The 19,384-nt window shown below is 54.2% G+C and overlaps 8 protein-coding genes across 9 annotated transcripts, besides 9 other annotated features; 2 read left to right on the top strand and 6 right to left on the bottom strand.

Annotated features, from left to right (window-relative positions):
* Nucleotides 1-216: 216 nt before the first annotated feature.
* EKO05_0008561 (uncharacterized protein) lies at nt 217-1,461 on the top strand (the record flags this gene model as incomplete). Its single annotated transcript, XM_038941637.1, has 3 exons — nt 217-711; nt 760-1,121; nt 1,170-1,461. 3 exons carry the CDS (start codon nt 217-219, stop codon nt 1,459-1,461), a joined length of 1,149 nt encoding a protein of 382 aa, XP_038796101.1.
* A 1,413-nt stretch (nt 1,462-2,874) lies between these two features.
* On the bottom strand, nt 2,875-3,567 carry EKO05_0008560 (uncharacterized protein; the record flags this gene model as incomplete). Its single annotated transcript, XM_038946569.1, has 1 exon — nt 2,875-3,567. The coding sequence occupies one exon, from the start codon at nt 3,565-3,567 to the stop codon at nt 2,875-2,877; it is 693 nt and encodes a 230-aa protein (XP_038796100.1).
* Nucleotides 3,568-3,883: 316 nt separating this feature from the next.
* Nucleotides 3,884-5,086, top strand: EKO05_0008559 (uncharacterized protein; the record flags this gene model as incomplete). Its single annotated transcript, XM_038946568.1, has 1 exon — nt 3,884-5,086. One exon carries the CDS (start codon nt 3,884-3,886, stop codon nt 5,084-5,086), a length of 1,203 nt encoding a protein of 400 aa, XP_038796099.1.
* A 1,256-nt stretch (nt 5,087-6,342) lies between these two features.
* On the bottom strand, nt 6,343-7,029 carry EKO05_0008558 (uncharacterized protein; the record flags this gene model as incomplete). Its single annotated transcript, XM_038946567.1, has 1 exon — nt 6,343-7,029. The coding sequence occupies one exon, from the start codon at nt 7,027-7,029 to the stop codon at nt 6,343-6,345; it is 687 nt and encodes a 228-aa protein (XP_038796098.1).
* Nucleotides 7,030-8,680: 1,651 nt separating this feature from the next.
* On the bottom strand, nt 8,681-12,468 carry EKO05_0008557 (DNA-directed RNA polymerase; the record flags this gene model as incomplete). The annotated part of the gene is made up of 3 exons (XM_038941564.1): nt 8,681-8,847; nt 8,908-12,391; nt 12,454-12,468. The coding sequence occupies 3 exons, from the start codon at nt 12,466-12,468 to the stop codon at nt 8,681-8,683; spliced, it is 3,666 nt and encodes a 1,221-aa protein (XP_038796097.1).
* Nucleotides 12,309-12,338: a tandem repeat.
* A 228-nt stretch (nt 12,469-12,696) lies between the features above and the next one.
* Nucleotides 12,697-12,847: a tandem repeat.
* Nucleotides 12,848-13,053: 206 nt separating this feature from the next.
* Nucleotides 13,054-14,928, bottom strand: EKO05_0008556 (uncharacterized protein; the record flags this gene model as incomplete). 2 transcript variants are annotated; one of them, XM_038941740.2, is made up of 3 exons in its annotated part: nt 13,054-14,227; nt 14,282-14,785; nt 14,873-14,928. In XM_038941740.2, the coding sequence occupies 3 exons, from the start codon at nt 14,926-14,928 to the stop codon at nt 13,054-13,056; spliced, it is 1,734 nt and encodes a 577-aa protein (XP_038796096.2). The 2 variants fall into 2 exon arrangements, with proteins under 2 accessions (XP_038796096.2, XP_059493311.1); XM_059637328.1 differs by having other exon boundaries at nt 14,894-14,928.
* Nucleotides 13,873-13,905: a tandem repeat.
* Nucleotides 14,148-14,185: a tandem repeat.
* Nucleotides 14,639-14,690: a tandem repeat.
* A 21-nt stretch (nt 14,929-14,949) lies between the features above and the next one.
* Nucleotides 14,950-15,012: a tandem repeat.
* Nucleotides 15,013-15,120: 108 nt separating this feature from the next.
* Nucleotides 15,121-15,188: a tandem repeat.
* Nucleotides 15,189-15,473: 285 nt separating this feature from the next.
* Nucleotides 15,474-15,544: a tandem repeat.
* Nucleotides 15,545-15,595: a tandem repeat.
* A 331-nt stretch (nt 15,596-15,926) lies between these two features.
* Nucleotides 15,927-17,696, bottom strand: EKO05_0008555 (uncharacterized protein; the record flags this gene model as incomplete). Its single annotated transcript, XM_038941769.1, has 2 exons — nt 15,927-17,555; nt 17,613-17,696. The coding sequence occupies 2 exons, from the start codon at nt 17,694-17,696 to the stop codon at nt 15,927-15,929; spliced, it is 1,713 nt and encodes a 570-aa protein (XP_038796095.1).
* A 549-nt stretch (nt 17,697-18,245) lies between these two features.
* Nucleotides 18,246-19,266, bottom strand: EKO05_0008554 (2-dehydropantolactone reductase; the record flags this gene model as incomplete). The annotated part of the gene is made up of 3 exons (XM_038941673.1): nt 18,246-18,792; nt 18,841-19,000; nt 19,080-19,266. 3 exons carry the CDS (start codon nt 19,264-19,266, stop codon nt 18,246-18,248), a joined length of 894 nt encoding a protein of 297 aa, XP_038796094.1.
* Nucleotides 19,267-19,384: the final 118 nt, after the last annotated feature.

The raw sequence follows: 19,384 nt of genomic DNA, 5'->3' as shown, positions 1-19,384 counted from the left end.
TGCCGAGTAGGCCGTGTGCTGTGAGGAAATGGCCTCTCAGTCTTGCGTCCAGCTAAGCGCCGAGTGCAAGCGCTTTCGACGAGGCTGCATATCAGGCCGGTGGCAGTGTTTAGGCAGACACGAACAACTAATCTGCAAGGCTGAGAAATCATATAGCCTCGGAGTGCCCACTCTTGTATGCTGTTTACATTTGTTCGATCTCCTGCGCCATTCGATATGTTTGCGCGGTCGACCACGAACGACGAGGAACGACAGGCCACGATTGCAGACTCAGAAGAGCCTGAGATGCGCAGTGCGATGAAATCAAATCGAGACGCGAGCCCACCGGCACTCCAGATTCCATATGACCTTGGGGAGACCAAGGGTTCTTTAAAGCTCAGGTTTACCACCAGGCTCTGGCCTTTGTCGTTGTTTTTTAATGAGCGTACGTTGCCAACCGATGCGCAGCAATTATGCTTCATCTGCATTCGAGGGAAAGAAGAAGATTACGCCGTTCAAATACCATGTTTCCGACCAGACGGACGTCGCGTCCGTAAGGAGATCAAACAGGAGAATGGGAGCATTAGCCAAATGACCGACTCGATCAAGGACGCCAAATTTGAGAGTGATTCTACTATCTACACCAAGATTGTTGACATGTGCTACCAAGAGCATGGCAAGTGGAAAAGATGGTTACCATTCTATGGTGTCGTTGATGCTCGTGAGGTCGAGGTAAGTCTACACGTATTTGTAACGGTCACTGCTGACGACGTGCTCCAGTTCCGCTATCTGGGAGGGACTGAGAGTGCCAATCAGTTTCGAGTGGAGATTTTGCCGCTAGATCTTGATGACATACAAAACTCCATCGACAAAAAGTTCGCGATGCTGCCTTCGAAGCTCGATTATTACAATGATAACTGTTGCGAACCAGAAAGGAACTTACACGCCCAGGAATGCTCTTCAATATTTGAGGCTGATAGTTGTATCGAGTTACAAGGCGTTGAAGCCTCAAGACGAGAAAACAACTTGCTCAAGGTTGGTCTGATCAGAGACTGTGCCAGAGACCCAGCAAAAGCTGTTCGCAAAGACTACAACACGTTGGACGGCTTAGCCTTGTCTAGAAGTGTCATACTCAAAGACTAGTATGTCGATCTTGCCCTTCAAGTGGGACTCGCTCACACTTTGAACAGTAATCCTGATCCTAATCAAAAGGTACCGGCAATTGAGATTGTCTTAGGATGGCAGATCGATCGTATCATTGGTGAAATGCCAGTCCACATGACACAGGCTTGGGTCATCATAGCCATCATCTGGATCGGGGTTACTGTAGGTGGGCTGGCCGGGGACTGGAGTGTCTCGACGGCACTTGGACAGCTACTTGCGGCATCAGTGGCTTTAATTCTCACTCTCACGGTAGATCAAGCTCATACTCGTAAGACTAGGGATGGGAAAACTGGCACAGGTAATAAGCGGAAGTCCTAGCATTTGTAGTAGTTGGAAGTGTGAGACCTCTCCACTACGGCTAGAATGATAAGCAACGCAGGCGCCGAGATGTCCATATAGCGAGCAAAGGATTATCAGAAATAAAGGACGACCATTTCAACTCATTTCCAGACTGCTTTCTCAAGACCCTTCAGCACAACCCAAGCTCTTCCAGGTTCTGGTTAGAAGTTATGAGGCTGTGCGCTGGTCGCGTACACTGGCAGCTGCTCAGCCTTGCGATACGCTAAGCGCCCCATAAACGCCATGGATGAGGCTGCAGATCGGGCCAGTGGCAGTGCTCCAGACCAGTAAAGCCAACAATTCAATCAGACTGACTTAGGTTACACACATGGTTCTGCAGCCTCGTTAGATCTTCACAGCTCAACCTACTCTAAACGCAACAACTATGTCTTGGAGTTCGATCCTTGTTGCCATAATGGCTGGCACACCGAGATTTGTGAATTAAGACGCGATTTGCATGGAGACGAATGCATCAAAGTCGACATAGAAGCCAATAGCCGTCGAATTACAAAATGAAACGGCGATGCTTGATCAAAGACTGTGCGTTGTACCCAGCGAGAGCGCAAACTTTGCAAACTTTGGATGATATAGCGCAAGAGAGCACCATCCTTGATAGCTGGTGGGTTAATTATTCAATCTTCTCATGTCGTCGCTAAACTCTGAAGCAGTCGCTTCGAGGTTCCGAGTCATAAAAACCCGAGCGGATCATTCGAAGCACTGCCCGGCATCGAGCTCGTGCTTGATTTGCAGACTGAACGCTTTCTCTTGGAACTGCCCCGCACCTGTATTGTGATTGCTTTGATCTGGATCATTGTTGTCATTTTTGGTATCTTCTTAGGAGATTAGAGTTTGTCGGTTGGGATTGGGCAGCTCGTGACGGCTTCGGTGGCAATATTGTTCGCAATGGTGAATCTTCATTGAGCTTCTCACTTCATACGTGGCCAACGATCAACCTGTACTCGGGTACGAGAGTTGGGTAACCAAAAGTCTGTATGCGAGTTCATGGTTCTTGTAGTAATGATCTACCTGGGAATGGAAGGCACAGGCAAACCAAATCGGAAAAGAGGGCTGTGTAAGCTCAGTGCGCTAGCTAAGGCCTACGTTATCAAAACATGTTTTAATCTGGCTTCTTGTTGAGAGACGTTCAGCGAAGACTTTTAGAACGGACTTAGTGGAATCAATATGGCCTTGGCAAACATCCAGTTTGCACCATGGTTGGTTGTAAAAAATGCGGCGGCTGGCATTTAAAATGATCAATCAATTCAAGTGGCAATAGTAAGAGAGTTACGCCATCCGGGTATTTGCTGGAACCGCTGTGACCAAGAACGCTTAAAACACCCCCCAAATCAGACCTGGCTATGCTCGACAATGCCTTCGACATCCACAGTACTCTCAGCGCCCTTGTCTTCGTGGGTCTCGATAGGCCTCGTACATATTACCGGCCTTGCTCGCACGTTCTTGCTTCTCCTCATGCGTACCTGTTCCGCCCATAGATACATCAGTACTTTGCTGTCGAGCCTCTGAGTGCTGAGCAAAGCTGACTCTTCTCCTCTTCAGTACCTCGTCCGTTCCACTGCCCACTGCTTCAGAGAGTCTCCGCTTGTTTTGTTGCGAGTGGTCTTGCTGTAGCTTTGCGCTCTCTGATGTTGGTGTGTTGATATCGCCGTATTTCTTCTTGAGAGTCTCGAGGCTCATCTTGTATGCGTCTTTGGCAGCTTCACCCTTGGCTTCAGCAGCAGCCCTCATGTCGTTCCATATCTTCTCTTCGGCCTGAACGGCATCTTGTAACTTTTTGTAAATCGCTGCTACCTCCTTGTTTAGTGATTTGCTGGGTAAGATCTTGTGAGGGCCACCGAGCGGTAGCAAAGCAACCTCGCCATCGTCTCTATCGGCATAGATGCCGTGCGGGTTTTGTTGTACAATCTTGGGACCTGCTACATGCGTGTACAGCCCGATACCGTGGACTGTCGGTATGGTGTACGGAGGTTTAGGCTTGCAGCAAAGTTTGATTATGTCGCTATCAATGCGGACCTGGCGTGCGGCTTGGACTTCGAGAGGCTCGGGAGGGAGCGGATCGGTGCTCATGGTTCCAAGCTCTGGTCGAGCTAAGATCACCCCGCGGAGTACACAAACAGAGCGCGTCGTGGCGTCGTCGCGTGGAGCAAGAGCTACCCGCACGGTATCGATAGGCGACACGCTAGCGCCGCGCTAGGGTCGATCGACATCACGGCGTCATCACGAAATCATGCGTCTGCTGTTCACTCCACACTGGGAAGGCTGGATACATCAGGGCGACTGCTATTGGATGTGCACGTCATGATGGGGTCCTCTTTGTGTACGCCAGATTCGATGGGGTCCAGCGACATACCTGTTCTTATGAGATTTAAGCTGACCTCCAATCATGCAATCTTCAAAGTTACTAAGACCTGCTCTTTCACTGAGAAGCACAGCTATACAAACATCACACGTGCGAGCATTTACAACTCTTCTGTCGTCCCGACTCTACTCTACTGAGAACACAGACCGCCTCAAAGCACCCGTCTCACAGAAATCACAAATACCCGGTATGGAGGCCATCAAGAACACCATCTCCGAGAACCTCGGCAAGATTATCCCTGGAAATGAAATGGCATCACCAGAGAACCAATTCTCGCTCGATGCTGTTCCAGATTTGACTGGCAAGGTTGCCGTTGTCACTGGTGGCTCAGAAGGCATTGGCTATGGCTGCACACACACTCTGCTCTCCAAGAACATCAAGAAGCTCTTCATCCTTTCCAAGTCCGATGACATCTCCGCCGACGCCATCAACGCTATAAAAGAGGAGATGGGTGAGGACAAGGCCAAACGTGTAGTATGGATGAAGTGTGACCTTTCGGATTGGGAAGAGACCGGTCGCACGGCCTTCAAGATCGCCGAGCAGACAGACAGAATTGACATCCTGATTAACAATGCCGCACGCGGAATCATGACATACCAGCTCGCCAAGAATGGTGTCGACCTACACATGGCAACGAACCATTTCGGCCACGTCGTACTTACTTCGCATTTGCTCCCCATCCTCAAGGAGACAGCAAAGAACGGCGATAAGGTCCGCATTGTATGCACATCTTCAAACCTTCACGAGCAAACACCCAGCGACACGCAATTCGCCTCTGTCGACGAGCTCAACACCGACCTCGGCGCACAACCGCAGTACGGACGCTCCAAGCTCGCAGCGCTCTTGTACGCAAAGTACCTCAATCGCCACCTCACCTCTCAACACCCAAATATCCTTGCCAACGCCATCCACCCTGGTATTGTCGAGACCAGACAGTCCACGGAGCATATCCACGAGGCCTTCCCACTTGGTGGATACGCCATGAGTGTTGGTCTTGCGCCGTTCAAGAAGACTCAGTTCGAGGGCGCGGTATCGACCATGTACGCTGCTACTACAACTGAGAAGAGCGGTCAGTACATCTGCCCGCCTGCCACTGTAGAGAAGGGCAGTGACAAGGCGAACGACGTCGAGCTTGGCGAAAGGCTCATGGACTTGACGTGGAAGGTCGTGAAGGAGAAGACGAAGAGTCAAAGTGCCGACAAAGGGTGTCCGTTCAAGGAGTCGTAAAGGATAGACTATAGACATTGTAGAAATTAAGGTAGAGTCACTCAAAATCACATCAGCTTTGCAACGTAACCTGCATGCTATTGTGATGTTCTTTCCTTGTCTACATACCACCTACACTCATGGATATAGAACTAGAAAACCCCCTGCTCAGAGCATGGATACTACTCGTTGTAGTGACGTGCACAAAACTGGAACGCCCTGTGGAGGTCGCCGTACAGCTTCACAAATAAGCCCTTTTTTATCTGAACACTTCTGAAGCCCTTCAGTCGTTGCAGAAGAGAAGAAAGCACAGGTATTCGCCACACCAGGGTCTGCGATGGTCCAGGTGAGCAGCCGCAATGCAGTTGTCGTCTGTGACGGAAAGTACAAGAACAAATCGAAGGAAGAACAGAAGTGTGGGTCAGTTGGGCTGAGCATCGCCGGAGGTCTCGAAGAAGACGCTTGACTTGGAGAAGCAGCGATGGCAAGCTAAAGGTCGCAGCCAGTGAACCGTGTCCAGGACGGCGACGTCGGCTGACTCTCAGGAAGGACGCCGCCGAGGCTCAGGACCAGGCACGAACTGCATCAGGTAAGCTCTGGGAACGCGGTGGGCAGCTTGTTGTAGCGCCGTGCAGCTTCCATGTGCGTTCAGTCTTGGAATCAAACCCCTCGGCTCCTGCTCCTCGTCACGCGGGGAGGACCCAAGGGGGCGCTCGAACGTTGTCCTGATGGTGCGGAGGCTCGGGAGAGCACTGAAGATGTCCATGCCGTGTGAGAAATCGAGGAGCGTGCCTGTGATCAATGTTTGGTTACATACTTGCAGCTCCAGCCTCTGGAGAGATGGTGGAAGCGACAGCAGAAGGGAAGCCGGGGTCTTGTGGGAGAGCTGAGAGCAGCTATACACGGGGCGGCGTAGCCGCCTCTGGGGCGAGAATGCAGATGATGGTGGTTGATAGCCAACGTCCTCAGAACTGTGACCTGAGAGAGGCGATCCACGTCCTGGCATAGGCCGCGCGCCTGAGCCTCCAAGTCAAAGACAGTAAGATGCCTGAGCATATCCTGGTAATTCGCGAGCAGGGCGGAGATCAGATGAGCTAAGTTGTGCCGCAGCCTCGACGAGATGTGCTTCGACCAGCGATCGAAATCGAGCGAGTATTCGAAGGTTCTCGAGTTCACGACACGCCCGAATCGCTTTCTGCAAGCCCATCGGGGATACCCAACGGCCCATAAAGCGGAGGGTTTTTCACAAGTAGTTGAGTCCCATGAAACTGAAACGTCTAATTTTTTACGCCCTTGCGAGTGAATTCAAGCATCTTCGTGGTCAAAAGCTGAATGAAGTTACAGCACTTGTGTGAAAAGGACTGGCGAATAATACAATCGAGTTTGAGTGCATGAAGCATAGGACACATGCCTTGTATGCCACCTTGACCCATCCATTCCAAAGAGCGTCCCATCTCTAGAGTGCTGATGTGTCGCGTGACACGCAGAAGAAAGCGCAGAAGGTCTTCCATCTTGCCCCGTCTGAATTTCGACTTCCATGACTTAGCTCCGTACATGGTGGCACTCTCCAGCACCTGTACGGCCGATATGTACTGTAAAAGTACTGAGCCGCTGACGGTAGATCGAATACAGTGGCGATCGAATGCGTCGATCTTGGGAGTCTTGAACTTGGATGCATACTTCACGAGCTTGTCCACGAGTGGATCCCCTGTACTCTCAATGGCCACGTCTGGCACAGGTACAGTAGTGTCGTGTACGAGAGCAAACAAGTGTGCCATTACGCTGTGAATGATTTGATTTCTGCTGGAAGACAAATCGATAGTGCAGTTGTTCATAAGGACCTCGAAAGCGCGGCGGCGGATGTTACGTGACACTCGGGTCAGGGCGGGCAGTCTTTCGGAGTCGCTGATCAGGTCTCGACAGATTTCGAGCATGAGCTCATCAAGATGGACATCCAGGTTCATGATGGAGAGTGGGGCAATCCGGAGAATGGTAAGCTAACACTCTAGATGGGTTGCGGCAGAAAGTTCAGCAGATATGCTAGGTTAGAGAGACATCCAGCTTACATTGTTTGGGTGTCTCAAAGACTCTGCCACTGCGACCTGAAATAACAGGATGGGATCCAATCTAGCTTTAAGAGTGGTTACCACATGCTCGACTTACGATCAGGTGGGGGTGCATACTTGTACAGATTTGGAGGCGCAAGGAAGGGCTGCTCAGAAGTTCAGAAAGCTAACCCGCAAAGCACGGTGTCGAAGTTTCAGGACACAAGTTCTAGGTGGAGAATCACCAAGGTCGTCGCTAGTTCATAGCTTGAGCTTTAATATTTGGTGATGACAAAGCTGTGTTGCGAAGGGGGGAAGAAGAAAAGCCAGCGAGCTAAGTACCATTTTTAGAGGTGGCTGTGAAATCGCCTGCGTGGGAGAGACCCGCCTTGTCCGCGTGTTGGTCTGCCAATGCATACCTCCATATGAAACACCGAATAGCGACTCAGCCCTTTGATCGCGGAGAAGCTTAGTTCACGGCTAAGCTCCCTGAAGGCGAATATAGCTGTGCTGCCTAACTTTTAGCATTTTTTGAGTCTCGGCCGCAGCTACGGAGGCAACCTCTCCCACCACAGGCGGCTCTTACCATCAAGGCATGCTTGAAGCAAAAGAATGAGCTGATGTAACGCAAGAGAGTTAGAATTTAGATACGCAAAAGCTCAGGTTCAACACCAGCTTTCGTAGGCAGTAGATCCCTTTCCAAGCCTCAGCAGCACGTAACCGCGCCAGCGGCGCCACACATCGCCCTCGAGCTCTCCACCTCTTGCGCCCTAGCCTACACGGCGTGTACATGTCACCACACCATGGAACCTTTTAGCATGAAGGTTGGCACAATCGGCATTTCGGAACAAACACAGTAGCTCTCAAAGACAGCTGCCGCTTGACAACGTGGAGATGCTAGCCGACCTGAGCTGAACAACAGCAGATAGTAAAGCGTTAGAAAGCTCCACGCGCACATCTCGCAGGACGAAGCCTGATCGTTTCGGTATCAGCCAAGGCAAGTGGTACGTATCGTATTCTGGAGTCAAGCAAACAAACTCAAGGGCTAGCGTCGACGAAGCGCCCAGTTGGAGTATTGGCTCGAGCGCCAGTCTTGATTTTCCGTAATGGGGCCTCGGATGCCATCTCAAGATTCAAAAGACGAGAATCCCAGATCGTAAGTAGATGGAAGCTGATAGTCCAGCAGACCGAAGTTCGAACAGAGGAGGTTGAAGTGGACCAGCTCTAGCCGGATTCGGTTGATCTCTTGAGACGTCACTTCCACTTTGGGTGCCGTCAGCACATCTGCCCTGCGAGAACTTGGCGGCGCGTGGAAACAGCGCTGCGCAACACTCCCCAGGCACCTTTGGACGCAGCCGCCAGGAAGGCCGCGGGGCGCGGAGTGTAGTAGTTTGATATCTCAAGGCAAGAGCGAGTTGAGCATACAGAGTAAGGTGTGTGATTTCTGTATCAGAAGACGTAATTCAGAACTCAGAAGAAGGAAAGGCAAAAAAATCCCATTGCGCCAGCGCTATGCACCCTCCCCGCCAAGACAGCCTTTTTTCTTAACAAAATAGAATGGATCCGCTACCTAGTCCATGTGTCGGGGAAACTCGTCTTCCAGTCCAATCGTGACCTTGACATTCATGCTGCCCAATTCTTGGATGAGCAGTTTGGCCGCGTAGGGCATTGTAATGCGGCGGACTGCTTTTTCGCTCTCGCAGAGCTTGCAGTAGCCCGAGTAGCCCATCTGGCCGCCTGCGGATAGTCAGTACTTGAGAATATCTGTGGATAACAAGAGGAGACGAGAAGACTTACACTTTTCGCAAACGTCGACGTCATGGGCGTCGGAGCTGATCATCAACCGCTCGAGCAGCAACTGACTCGCACCGTAGGCGATGAGGCAATCGCGCTCCATTTCTCCGAGACGCAGACCTCCAGACCTGGCTCGACCTTCTGTTGGTTGGCGGGTCAAGATGGCGCGTGGGCCTCGTGCGCGGGAGTGCATCTTGTCCTGCACCATGTGCTTGAGTTTCTGGTAATAGATCGGACCGAAGAACGTGTAGAACTGGTGCGCCTCTCCCGTGATACCTGACGTTAGGTAGTCCTTACCAGTGTAAGAAAATCCATTGCTGACCAGGATCTCGGACATGTCCTCGACTTTACTTCCGCCGAACGCGGTACCGTATTCGAGCGTTCCGTTGAGTACACCGGCTTTCCCAGAGAGCAGTTCCATCATTTTCCCGACCGTCATACGCGACGGGAAACCGTGAGGGTTCATGATGATGTCTGGGCAGATACCGGCGTCATTGAAGGGCATGTCTTCCTGTTGGACAATAAGACCTGTTGTTCCTTTCTGGCCGTGACGGGAGGAGAATTTGTCGCCGAGTTCGGGGCGTCGTGTCTGTCGCATCAGGAGCTTGATGAGCGTGGTTCCGGCTTCGTTCTCGGTAATACATGCTTTATCGATGTATGAGCAATCCGGCAGCTTGTATCGCTCGGGCTTGTCCTTGTACTGGTTCGAGGCCGGACCCGCGGTGTCAGTGGGAATGGACTTGAGGAGGTAGGCGTCGCCGGCTTCCAAGCGAGCACCAACCTGGGCGATTCCATCTGCGCCGATAGCTTGGTGTTCCTGTTTGTTTGTATCAAGGGCACCGGCGTTGATGCGGTCAGATGTGCCGTTGGCGTAGGTTTTGAGAGGTGTGACGTGCTTCTTCATGACTTGACAGCGACCGAAACCGCGGTCACAGGAGGCTTTGTTTAGAATGAGCGCATCTTCAATATCGTAGCCCGAGTATGACATGACTGCGACAGTGGCGTTCTGACCAGCGGGCAGTTTATCATATTTGGTGAGTTCGATGGTTCTTGTCTTGACCATGGGCTGTTGAGGGTAGACCATCAGGTAGAGTAAGGTATCTATCCTGTTGAACTGGTTGTAGGCAATGGCGCCAATAGCTTGTTTACCCATGGCACACTGGTAGGTGTTGCGAGGTGACTGGTTGTGATGTGGGTATGGGATGAGACCAGCGACGGCACCAAGGATGGTGAAGGGTTCGATCTCGAGATGTGTGGTGTGCTGGTTGATATCCTTTTCAGACAACGCAATGTTGGTATCGTTCTCCTCGTTCGTATCCAGATACTCCACGAGCCCTCTTGTCAAGAAGTCCTCGAACTCCATGGTACCCTTTCGCAGAGCCTTGAGGTATCGCGATGTGACTTTGGAGCGCTCGTTCTCTACGATAATCATTGGCCGACAGATACGACCTTCGTCTGTAGCGATGTGGACTTCACAATGATCGTGATCAATGTGGATGCTGGTGAATTCCGAGATGCGACCCATTCGCCTGAGCTTTCGGAAGCTATTCAGGAATCGCTTGGGCGTGTCTGTGACGGCGATTGGCGTACCATTCAGGCACACAGAGTACACACCTTCCGCGTGGATCTCTTCTCCAGTCTGTGAGCAGATATCTTCCGCGCCCAACAGGAAAACAATCTTCCGCACCGGCCCCTCATCGTCTTCAGTTGTGATATGCGTCATCAGCGCTAAGTTTTTGACGAGACCACACGCCTCTCCTTCGGGCGTATCAGACGTGCATAGCATGCCAAACTGACTTGGCTGCAGCGCACGAGGTCCGGACACCTTTCGCGTCTTTTCGAACTGCGAACTGATTCTCGTCATCATACCCAGCGCAGCAATGTAACTAAGTCGACTGAGGACGTGCGTGACACCGGCTCTTTCCATCTTGAAACGCTTCAAGCTCCAGTTTCCGGTGGCGATGGCACGCTCAATACCCATGGTGATGTGGTTCTTGTGTACGCTGAAGTGCGAGAAAGCATCGAATTCCTGGGCGCGGTTCTGCTTCTTCAAGACTTTGTCGATGCTGAGCTTGAAGTCATGGTTGAAGCGCTTAAAGTGGTCTTCGAAAAGAAGGGACAACATCTGCCCGGAGAGTTCGAGACGCTTGTTTCCGACGTAATCACGATCGTCGACCAGCTTGGAGTCTTGCATCGCCATGAGGACTCTGCGTGCCATCAAGGCAACGTAGAGAGCTTTTGGCCGGTAATTTGTGCCAACGACTGGAACGTGCGGCAGGATGACGTTGGACAAGCATTCAATGGCCTCGAGATGGTAGTTGCGCATGCGCGACGCGCCGAGTGGCTTCTTCGTCAACCGCACACGGTGTCCGATATACTCCAAGGCTTTTTCTTGCGTGTGAATTCCCTCTCTTGCGCATGCCTCGAAGTTGATGGCGAAGCTGTCCTGGTACGCGCTGTCGTCTCCAGCCACCATGAGCAAGATCTCCTTGTCAGAGTGCACACCCAATGCCTTTAGCGCAAACACAACAGGAACCTCCTCGGAGAGTGTGTTGTGCCTCAGGAACATGAGCCCCTTCTTCTGGATGACATATGTCTTGGTGCGTCGTTCGTGCGTCGAACTCGTAACGCTAGCCTGCATGATTCCCTTTGCGCTCTCCACAATCACACGGTTCTTGTTCAGCTGCTCTTGGACCAGAATGACCTTCTCCTGCCCGCGGGTGATGAAGTAGCCTCCAGGGTCCAGCGGACACTCCTCCATGACGGCCATCTCGCGATCGTTCTTGGCGGCCAGCACGCACTTGTTGCTCTTCAACATGATGGGCATCCTTCCGATCTTGATGCCGGTCCGCTTGACCTTTGCGTTGCCTCGTGTGTAGACGATGTCGACGACAATGGGCGCGGCATAGGTCATGTCTCTCAGACGGCACTCGTTCGGGGTAATGGTACTGTGGTGGTGTTCGAGGTCATCTTCCTCCTGGCGGTTGGGCGACAGCACGCGGATGTCGGTGTACTCGAGGAGGAACTTGGGGTCGAAGTCGCTGCGCACGAAACGGTTGGCCTTGATGATCTTCTTGAGCTCGACGTCGACGAAGTGGTTGTACGAGTCGACGTGCTGCTTGACCAGGCCCTTGACCTTGAGGAAGGCGGGCAGCAGGTTCCACTTGTCGCGGGCGGTGTTGATGGGCTCATCGAGGCGCTTGCCGTAGTAGAAGGGCTCGAGGAGGGCGGCGAACTCGTCCTTGGCCTGCGTGTTGAGGGGCGCCTTGCGCTTGCGCGTGGCTTCGGCGGACAGGGCGGCGTTCGGGTTGACGTCTGCGGGCGGCTGTCCGTCTGCAGCCGCGCTCTCAGCGCCCACGGGGCCTCCGTTGCTTGCGTCTGCGTCCTGCACGCTGCCGTCTGTGGCTGCTGCTGCTGCTGCTGCTGCCGCTGCTTTCGCCCGCGCTGCCCCGCGCGGGGGAGCTTTGGGGGTGGCTTTTGGCGCTTCCTGTGCGCATGTTAGGGACGATGCTCTTCCTCTGCCCTCGGTGCTCGTGCGCCTGGTCCTACCTTGGTGCCCACCATTTCTGCGACCGCGGACGAAGAGACCTCGGTCGAGCACGTTGGAGGCGTTGAGTGGGAAAAAGTTGGCGCGGCCGGCAGCTGCGAGTCACGGCAGGGATCGCGGTGGGGATGCGTGGGCCAATCGCCATTGGAGGAAATCCGCCAGCAGCCCAGCGAGGCGCCGAGGTGAGTGACCACCGGCGACGAATGCTGGAGGACGAGACCGTGGCTGTGGCTGTGAACGGGCCAAAAGACATGCAAAGACGTGCAAAGACATGCAAAGACGTGCAAAGACATGCAAAGACGTGCAAAGACATGCAAAGACGTGCAAAGACATGCAAAGACATGCAAAGACATGCAAAGACATGCAAAGACATGCAAAGACGTGCAAAGACATGCATAAATGACAACAACGTCAAGGTCAAGATCTCGATATCGTTCTGGACATGCTGCCAACCCCTGCGCCCGCTACTATGCTACCACACCAACGACCTATGCAAGAAGCAGCTCTTCCAAGAGCCATCGTACACAAAACATGGCACCACCGATGCCCTGCCCTGGCTCTCCCCGCACAGCGCAGTTCCAACCACCGAGTGCTGCTCGCCACTAGAAAGCAGCCCCTCCGACCTCCGTCTCGCCATTCAGGTTTCTCAACGACTGCTCTGCCAGATCGACGCGAAGCTGCGCCGTCTCGGCATCCCTCTCCAGCGCATCCCACTCCCGAAGCTTGGCTCTCTTCGCGTCTTCCTTCTTGTCGATAAGGTCACGCAGCTTCCTGGCCTCCTCTTCCAGTCGCAGGATCTTGCTCTTGTCGTACACCTCAGGCGCCCTCTGGCCTCCTGGCATCTCCTTGGGCAAATCAGCAAGATGGTCCCGGAAACGCATGGTGCGCGGATACGTCGTCGCGGTCGAGTTGTTGGAGCCGCGGAACGTGGCTGAGAAGCTCGACGGCCCGCTCGCAGAGCCCCGAGGGCCTGAGGGAGGGCCGTCGTGGAAGCCACCGCGAAAGCCACCACGGAACTCACCGCCGCCGCGAGGGCCAGCACCCCACGATCCCCGGCGTGGTGGGCCAGAGAAGTCGCGTGGTGCGTCGTATGGATAGCCGCCTCGCCCGCCGCCGCGAGGCCTGGTAGGCGCACTGAGCGCGGGATTACCGCCTCGAGGGCCGGCGGGTGGTGCCGTCGGTGCCGAGCTTGCAGGCCCAACCGGCGGTGAGAGGGCGGGCGAAGGATAGCTACGGCTGGACGGCCCTGTAGGAGGTGCCCTTGGGAAGTCGCCGTCGCGGCGGGCAGACGAAGGTCCAGTAGGGGGTGCAAACTCCCTGTCTCTGTCGCCCCTTGGTCCTCGTGGAGGGCTGGCGTCCCGTCTCCGCGGTGGACTCCTTTCTCGCATCGGGCTGGCCTCCCTGCGTCGAGGCGGTGATCGCTCCCGCTCCCTCTCCCTCTCCCTCTCCCTCTCGCGGAAGTTGTCGCGGGGCGCTCTGCTGCTTTCTCGTTCGCGGAACGGCGACCTGGGCGCGGACACGGGCTCTCTGGCTGGCCTGTCGTCTACAAGAGCGGCCCTGCTGGGGTGGACGGTCGGTCGAGGGGAGGACCTCCGCGAGGTTGCCGCAGACTGCACGCCCGAGGGTTCGTTGGAGGTGAATGCAGGCCGGGCTGAAGGCGACCTGCGGCTTCGCCATGTGTCTGCTGTGTATGGGTCGGCGCGCTCGCGTCGCGGCGAGGGCGAGCGGCGGCGGAAGTCACGGTTGTCGCGGGGGGGAGGGGAAGTGCGTCTCGGACTGGTCCAGTTAGCCATGTGCGGCTTCGCTCCAGCAGCGGTGGGCGGTGCATACCTGGTGATGCGCGAGCGCGGCTCGTCGTATCGAGCCGCCCTCACAGGCGAACGCACACCCCTGCTCCTAGCGGGCGAGGCTTCACGCGTCCTGGGCGGCGGCGACCTTTCGCGCGGGCGCGGCGAGCGGATGTACGAATCATAGCCGTCTCTCCGGGGCGGCGACCTCGCCCGCTCGTTCCTGAAGTCGTCTCGTCGCGGGGAGAAGGCGCGGCGGGGCGGCGAGCGCGGCCTGGCCCTCCAGCTGTCGTCTCGGCGCGGGCTGCGCGATCGTCTCCTGAAGACGGGCGAGCGAGTCCTGGGCCGCGACGGGCGACTGTTGCCTCCCGGCGTGTACGTGTCGGCCGAGGCGAGACCACGGCGGGGTGGCGACCCTCGTCGCGGAGGCGGAGAGCTGCGGCGGGGCGGCGATCGGCCTGCGCGGTAGCTGTCCGCGCGAGGCCCTGGGGAGCGGCTTCGGGGCCGGGGGGAACGTGGTCTGTACGTATTCGAGTACCGGTCGTCCCTGCGCACCACGTCAAGTCAGTTGCTGTTGCGCGAGGGTGCTTGTTGCGTGCACTGCAAGCGGGGGCTGCTCGGTTGGCGCGCGTACGATGGTGTCGGCTTGACAAACCTTCGGTCTCGCTCTCTCTCGCGGTCTCGATCCATGATTGCCTCGACCCACTCGGAGCTTGCTTGCTTGCTTGCTTGCTTGCTTGCTTGCTTGCTTGCTTGCTTGCTTGCTTGCTTGCTACAGTCTCACACGGTGACGAACAGCAAGTGAGATTCTACCCGTATATATGGCGTTCTGGACGATTGGTGCTGGTGCCTGGCGATTGTACGTGGTCGAGCTGGGCAGCCAAGTTGAAAGTCGACTGTTGAAAGTCGACTGTTGAAAGTCGACTGTTGAAAGTGGAAAGTGGAAAGTTCGGGCCAAGGCTTTGACACGCGAACAACGCCCTGCGTCACGTGTATGCACGTCGATCACGAGCTCTCAGCGGTCGCGGTGGAACCAACGAGCCATGGAAACCTTATTTCGAGCGTCGTCTCAAGCTTCTTCTGCCTCGTCTCTCGCTTGTCGACTGTATCGGTGATCACTACCTGCGGCGTGGAGGTTCGAAGCAGAGGTAGGCGGTGGTGCATGGCCGTAGATCGTCGACTGGCTGCAGGACGATGTGATGGTCTTTGCGCAACTTTCCTACCAGTTCGCGTCACTTGAACCTTGAACCTTGAATCTGATCCTTGGATCTTGAATCTTGAATCTCGAATCTGAGCCTTGGACCTTGAATCTTGAATCTCGAATCTCGAATCTCGAATCTCGAATCTCGAATCTCGAGTACGTCGCTATCCTCCCGCTTCACTTCGCAACGTCTGCATCCTCAGCAACAGCTCATTCGGGCGCGCAATCGTGGCCGTATCTTCCAGCTGGGGCGTCTTTGTCACTGTGAGCTTCATCTCACCCCCAATCAGCCGGCAAGACTGGACTTTCGGAAGCTCAACTCTGTTCATTGCACACGTTCTTGCTGGCTGTCGTGCATAACGCCGTATCCCAATGCTGGCAGCGAACCCTAAGAACCCCTTGGAACCCCATAACGCCGGCTCAACGTTGAGCTCTCCAATCATGCAGCCGCGACTTCTTTCGTACAGAGATCCACCTCTTCCTCCTTCTACCGCTTGCCACCACGTTCTGATTCCCTCTTGACCCTCTTTCTGCTCTCCGACGCTATCATGTCGGCCAGATCGTCTTGATCAATGCTTTGCCACTGTCCTGCAGCTTCCGCTCGCTGCCTCGACTCGTACTCCTTCTTCAGAGCATCCTTGTCCAGCTTGTCGCTATCCGCCAACTGGTCCACGTCCACAGAGATGTCAACATCGCCCACCTTTCGTTTCCTCTGCGCCGCTCCGAGCTGGTCCCTCTTCGCTGCATCGAGATCGTAAGCGTGCTCGCCACCGAAGAAACCCGATGCCGAAATGTTCTTCTGAGGAAGGACTTGGTATGCGCTTCGCGGTGCACCTGGTTCTTCGGTTTCGATACCTTTACGCTGCTTGCGAAGTGTGAACTCGCCACCAATGCTTTCTGTGCCACCAATCTCCGATGGCATGGCAGATGCAGCGCCAGTCATCGACGTCTGAATCCCACTTGCGTCCTCCTCTTCGTCCTCCTCTTCTTCATCCTCATCCTCCTCTTCGTCGCTCTCTTCGTCCTCACTCTCGCCTTCAGCGCGCAATACGCCCCATGTTGTGCGCTCAACGGGCTCACCTTCGTGTGTGGGCTGCTGCTGCTCCTCGAGAACGCTGGTACCATAGAGATCGCCACCAAACAGCGGTCGACCGGCATCGTCGGTTGGAGGTTTACCCCACTGGCCGGGCTGGAATCCCCAAGAAGCGCCTGGAGGAATGGGCGCATTGACACCGGGAATGCGCATGTTGGGATAGGAAGGTGACGGGCCAAAACGTTGCATGTTGATAAGCCATGGCGGTGGGTGGCCAGGTGCCATGCCGAGGGCCTCTCTCAGCTCCTCGCTCAATTCGCCCGGCTTGAGGTTCACGAGGTTGGTCTCGAACTCCTTGCCTTCGTAATATACCTCTCCGTACCGTGTCAACTCGGGCTTCGTCTGTCGTCGGAAGAAAGCGTCGTAAAGCTTCGAGTAATCGATATCGAGTTTGCCGAGCTTTCCTTGAACGCGCTCACGCTGCTTTTGTCGCATCGTCATCTCTGCCTGCTTCTCAAGGACAGCATCACGCATCTCGGCAATACCAGTCTCTTGAATGAACTTCGGCAGCGCAAAAGGCGGCTTCTCGATACCTCGCTTCGAGGACAGGTACTCTCGCTTCAGAGACCAATGCGTCGGTACAGGGATGACGTTTTTGGCTCCTTTGATGGCCACTAATAGCTGCGGGTCCGAGGAAGACACGTCAGTCCATTCTACCAGCTCGGGTTTGTTGACCAAAGACTTCAACTGAGCAACTGAGAGCTTGCTCATGGCCTTCCGCTGTTTCTTAGAGATCTTTGGTGTGCCATCCTCTTCCTCGCTGACGTCGTCATTGTCGCTGTAGTAGATCTCCGGCTTTTCTTCGTCTTTGGTAGCAACCTCCTCCTCAGTTCGTTCTCTAAACTTCTCAAATATGTCTTTATACTGCTCGAACAGCGGGTTGTCTAGATCGTACTGATTCGCGATGTCGTCGACGTCAACCAAGTCCGCAGACTTCACCGCCTGTACATCGTTATTGGTGTCGCTTTCTGGTTCAGCGGATTCGCTCTCACGCGCAGAGTCGCCAGCTTCGGATGGTGTCTCCTGTGTCTTCATTAGCATGGCTTTGCGGGAGCAATTTCTAGGTTTGGAAGAGCTCACAGAGCGATGTGCCTTCTTCTTCGCGCGCCTATAGGCGTTCTTGTTTGCCTGCTTCTTTCCTTTTGCTGCAGTTGCCCCCGACATGTTGGTGTCTGCTGCGTGCACGGGTAGCTGGAGATGCGATCCTCAAGGCGACTGTTACACAGTTGCGCAACGCCCGATGGCGTGAGATCGGTAATTTGAATCTGAACAGCACTGGTTCCTAGATTTACGCGTGGTGGCGACTGGGGTGTAGGGCGTGCGCGCGATGGGGTTAGGTTGCAGGTCGTGGAGATGACGAGAAAGTTGTTCCGCTGAATGTTCGCGATTGTCGCTTACGTAATCCAGCCTTCACCAAAGCTTGAACAGCAACATGTGGCAGAAAAACAATAGCAATACCTCCTGCAGTTAGGAATATCTTAGCCGTTATCTTAGATAATAATGAAGACTTTCGGTTGTTTGAATACGTATACACTTGCACTACTTTTGCAAAGCTGCCGCTGACCGCTTAACCTGTGGAGTGACCACGTGCTTATATCCAGATATCCTACCACTTTAGATACAAATGCATGGGTGTTGGACTTTAACTCTCTAATACGGCAAGCCGTACGTCACTGTACTTTCATTCTTGTTCATAATCTGGTAACGCTGCATCTAAGTCCTGTCGCTGTCTTCGAACTTCACCTGCCAGAAACCACGGAAATGCTTCTGCTGACCGATCTTGTTGATTTCCTGGATTTCCTTAGGCGTGAGCTTGAAAGTGGCAACCCTCAGGTAGTCACTGAGTCTCTGCTCCTTCGATGAAGTAGTGATAGGCACGATATCCTGGTCGATGCACCACCTAAGGGAGATCTCGCCGGCGCCGACAGCATACTTCTTCGACAAAGCCGCAAAGTAGTCGTCCAAAGGTCCTGGCACAGCTTTTGTAGCTGCAGTGAGCGGACCGTAGGCCGTTGTGGCAATGCCATGCTGCTTGTGCAGAGCCAGAAGCTCGGTACGCTGCAGGTAAGGGTGGAACTCAATCTGGTTACACGCTGGAACCACCTTGGAGGTCTTCAACAGTGCTCTCAGGTGAGCAGGAGCATAGTTTGAAACGCCAATCGACTTCGCCAGACCTTTGGCTTGGATGGCCTCCATCTGTGCCCAGGCATTCTGAATGTCTTCGTCGGTTTGCGCGAACCATGGCTGGTGAATGAGGTAGCTGCACTTGGTCAGTAGAGGTCATACAAGAGCTCCAAATCATTCATACAGGTCAACGTAGTCCAGCTGTAACTTCTTCAAACTTGTTTGCAGTGCGCCCTCGATGTCGTGGACATTAGGCTTGTCAACCTTGCCAGTCACAAAGAGCTTCTCTCGCTCTACGCCGGACTCTTTGATACCAGTTCCCAATTCTTGTTCTGTCTTGTACACTATATTGGTGTATCAGCAGATGATAAAGCTATAAAGAGGAAGCTGCCGTGATGCAATTGAGAGTGAACTGGAACGTACTCTCTGCTCCGTCAAGATGCGTGTATCCCAGTTTGATTGCCATCTTCACAGCATCGATGATGCTCTGATCAATCTTAGACTCGTCACCAGTCTTATACCACGCTGTACCTGTGCCGTATCCCAGCATGGGGATTGAGGCGCCATCGTTGAGCTTGAGATTTGGGATTGTAAGGTCAAGCTTCGCCATTGTTGTTGCAGTGTGGGATATCTACTTTGGTGAGGGGTAGAGATTGGAGCGAGTGATGATCCAGCAGGGTTATACACCGATACCGGCAAGGGTTGGAGCAACTGGCAATGATGGATTG

This window comes from Ascochyta rabiei, chromosome 15, assembly GCF_004011695.2.
Source record: "Ascochyta rabiei chromosome 15, complete sequence".
Classification (NCBI taxonomy): Eukaryota; Fungi; Ascomycota; class Dothideomycetes; order Pleosporales; family Didymellaceae; genus Ascochyta; species Ascochyta rabiei.
This window is presented reverse-complemented; position numbering and strand designations above follow the sequence as displayed.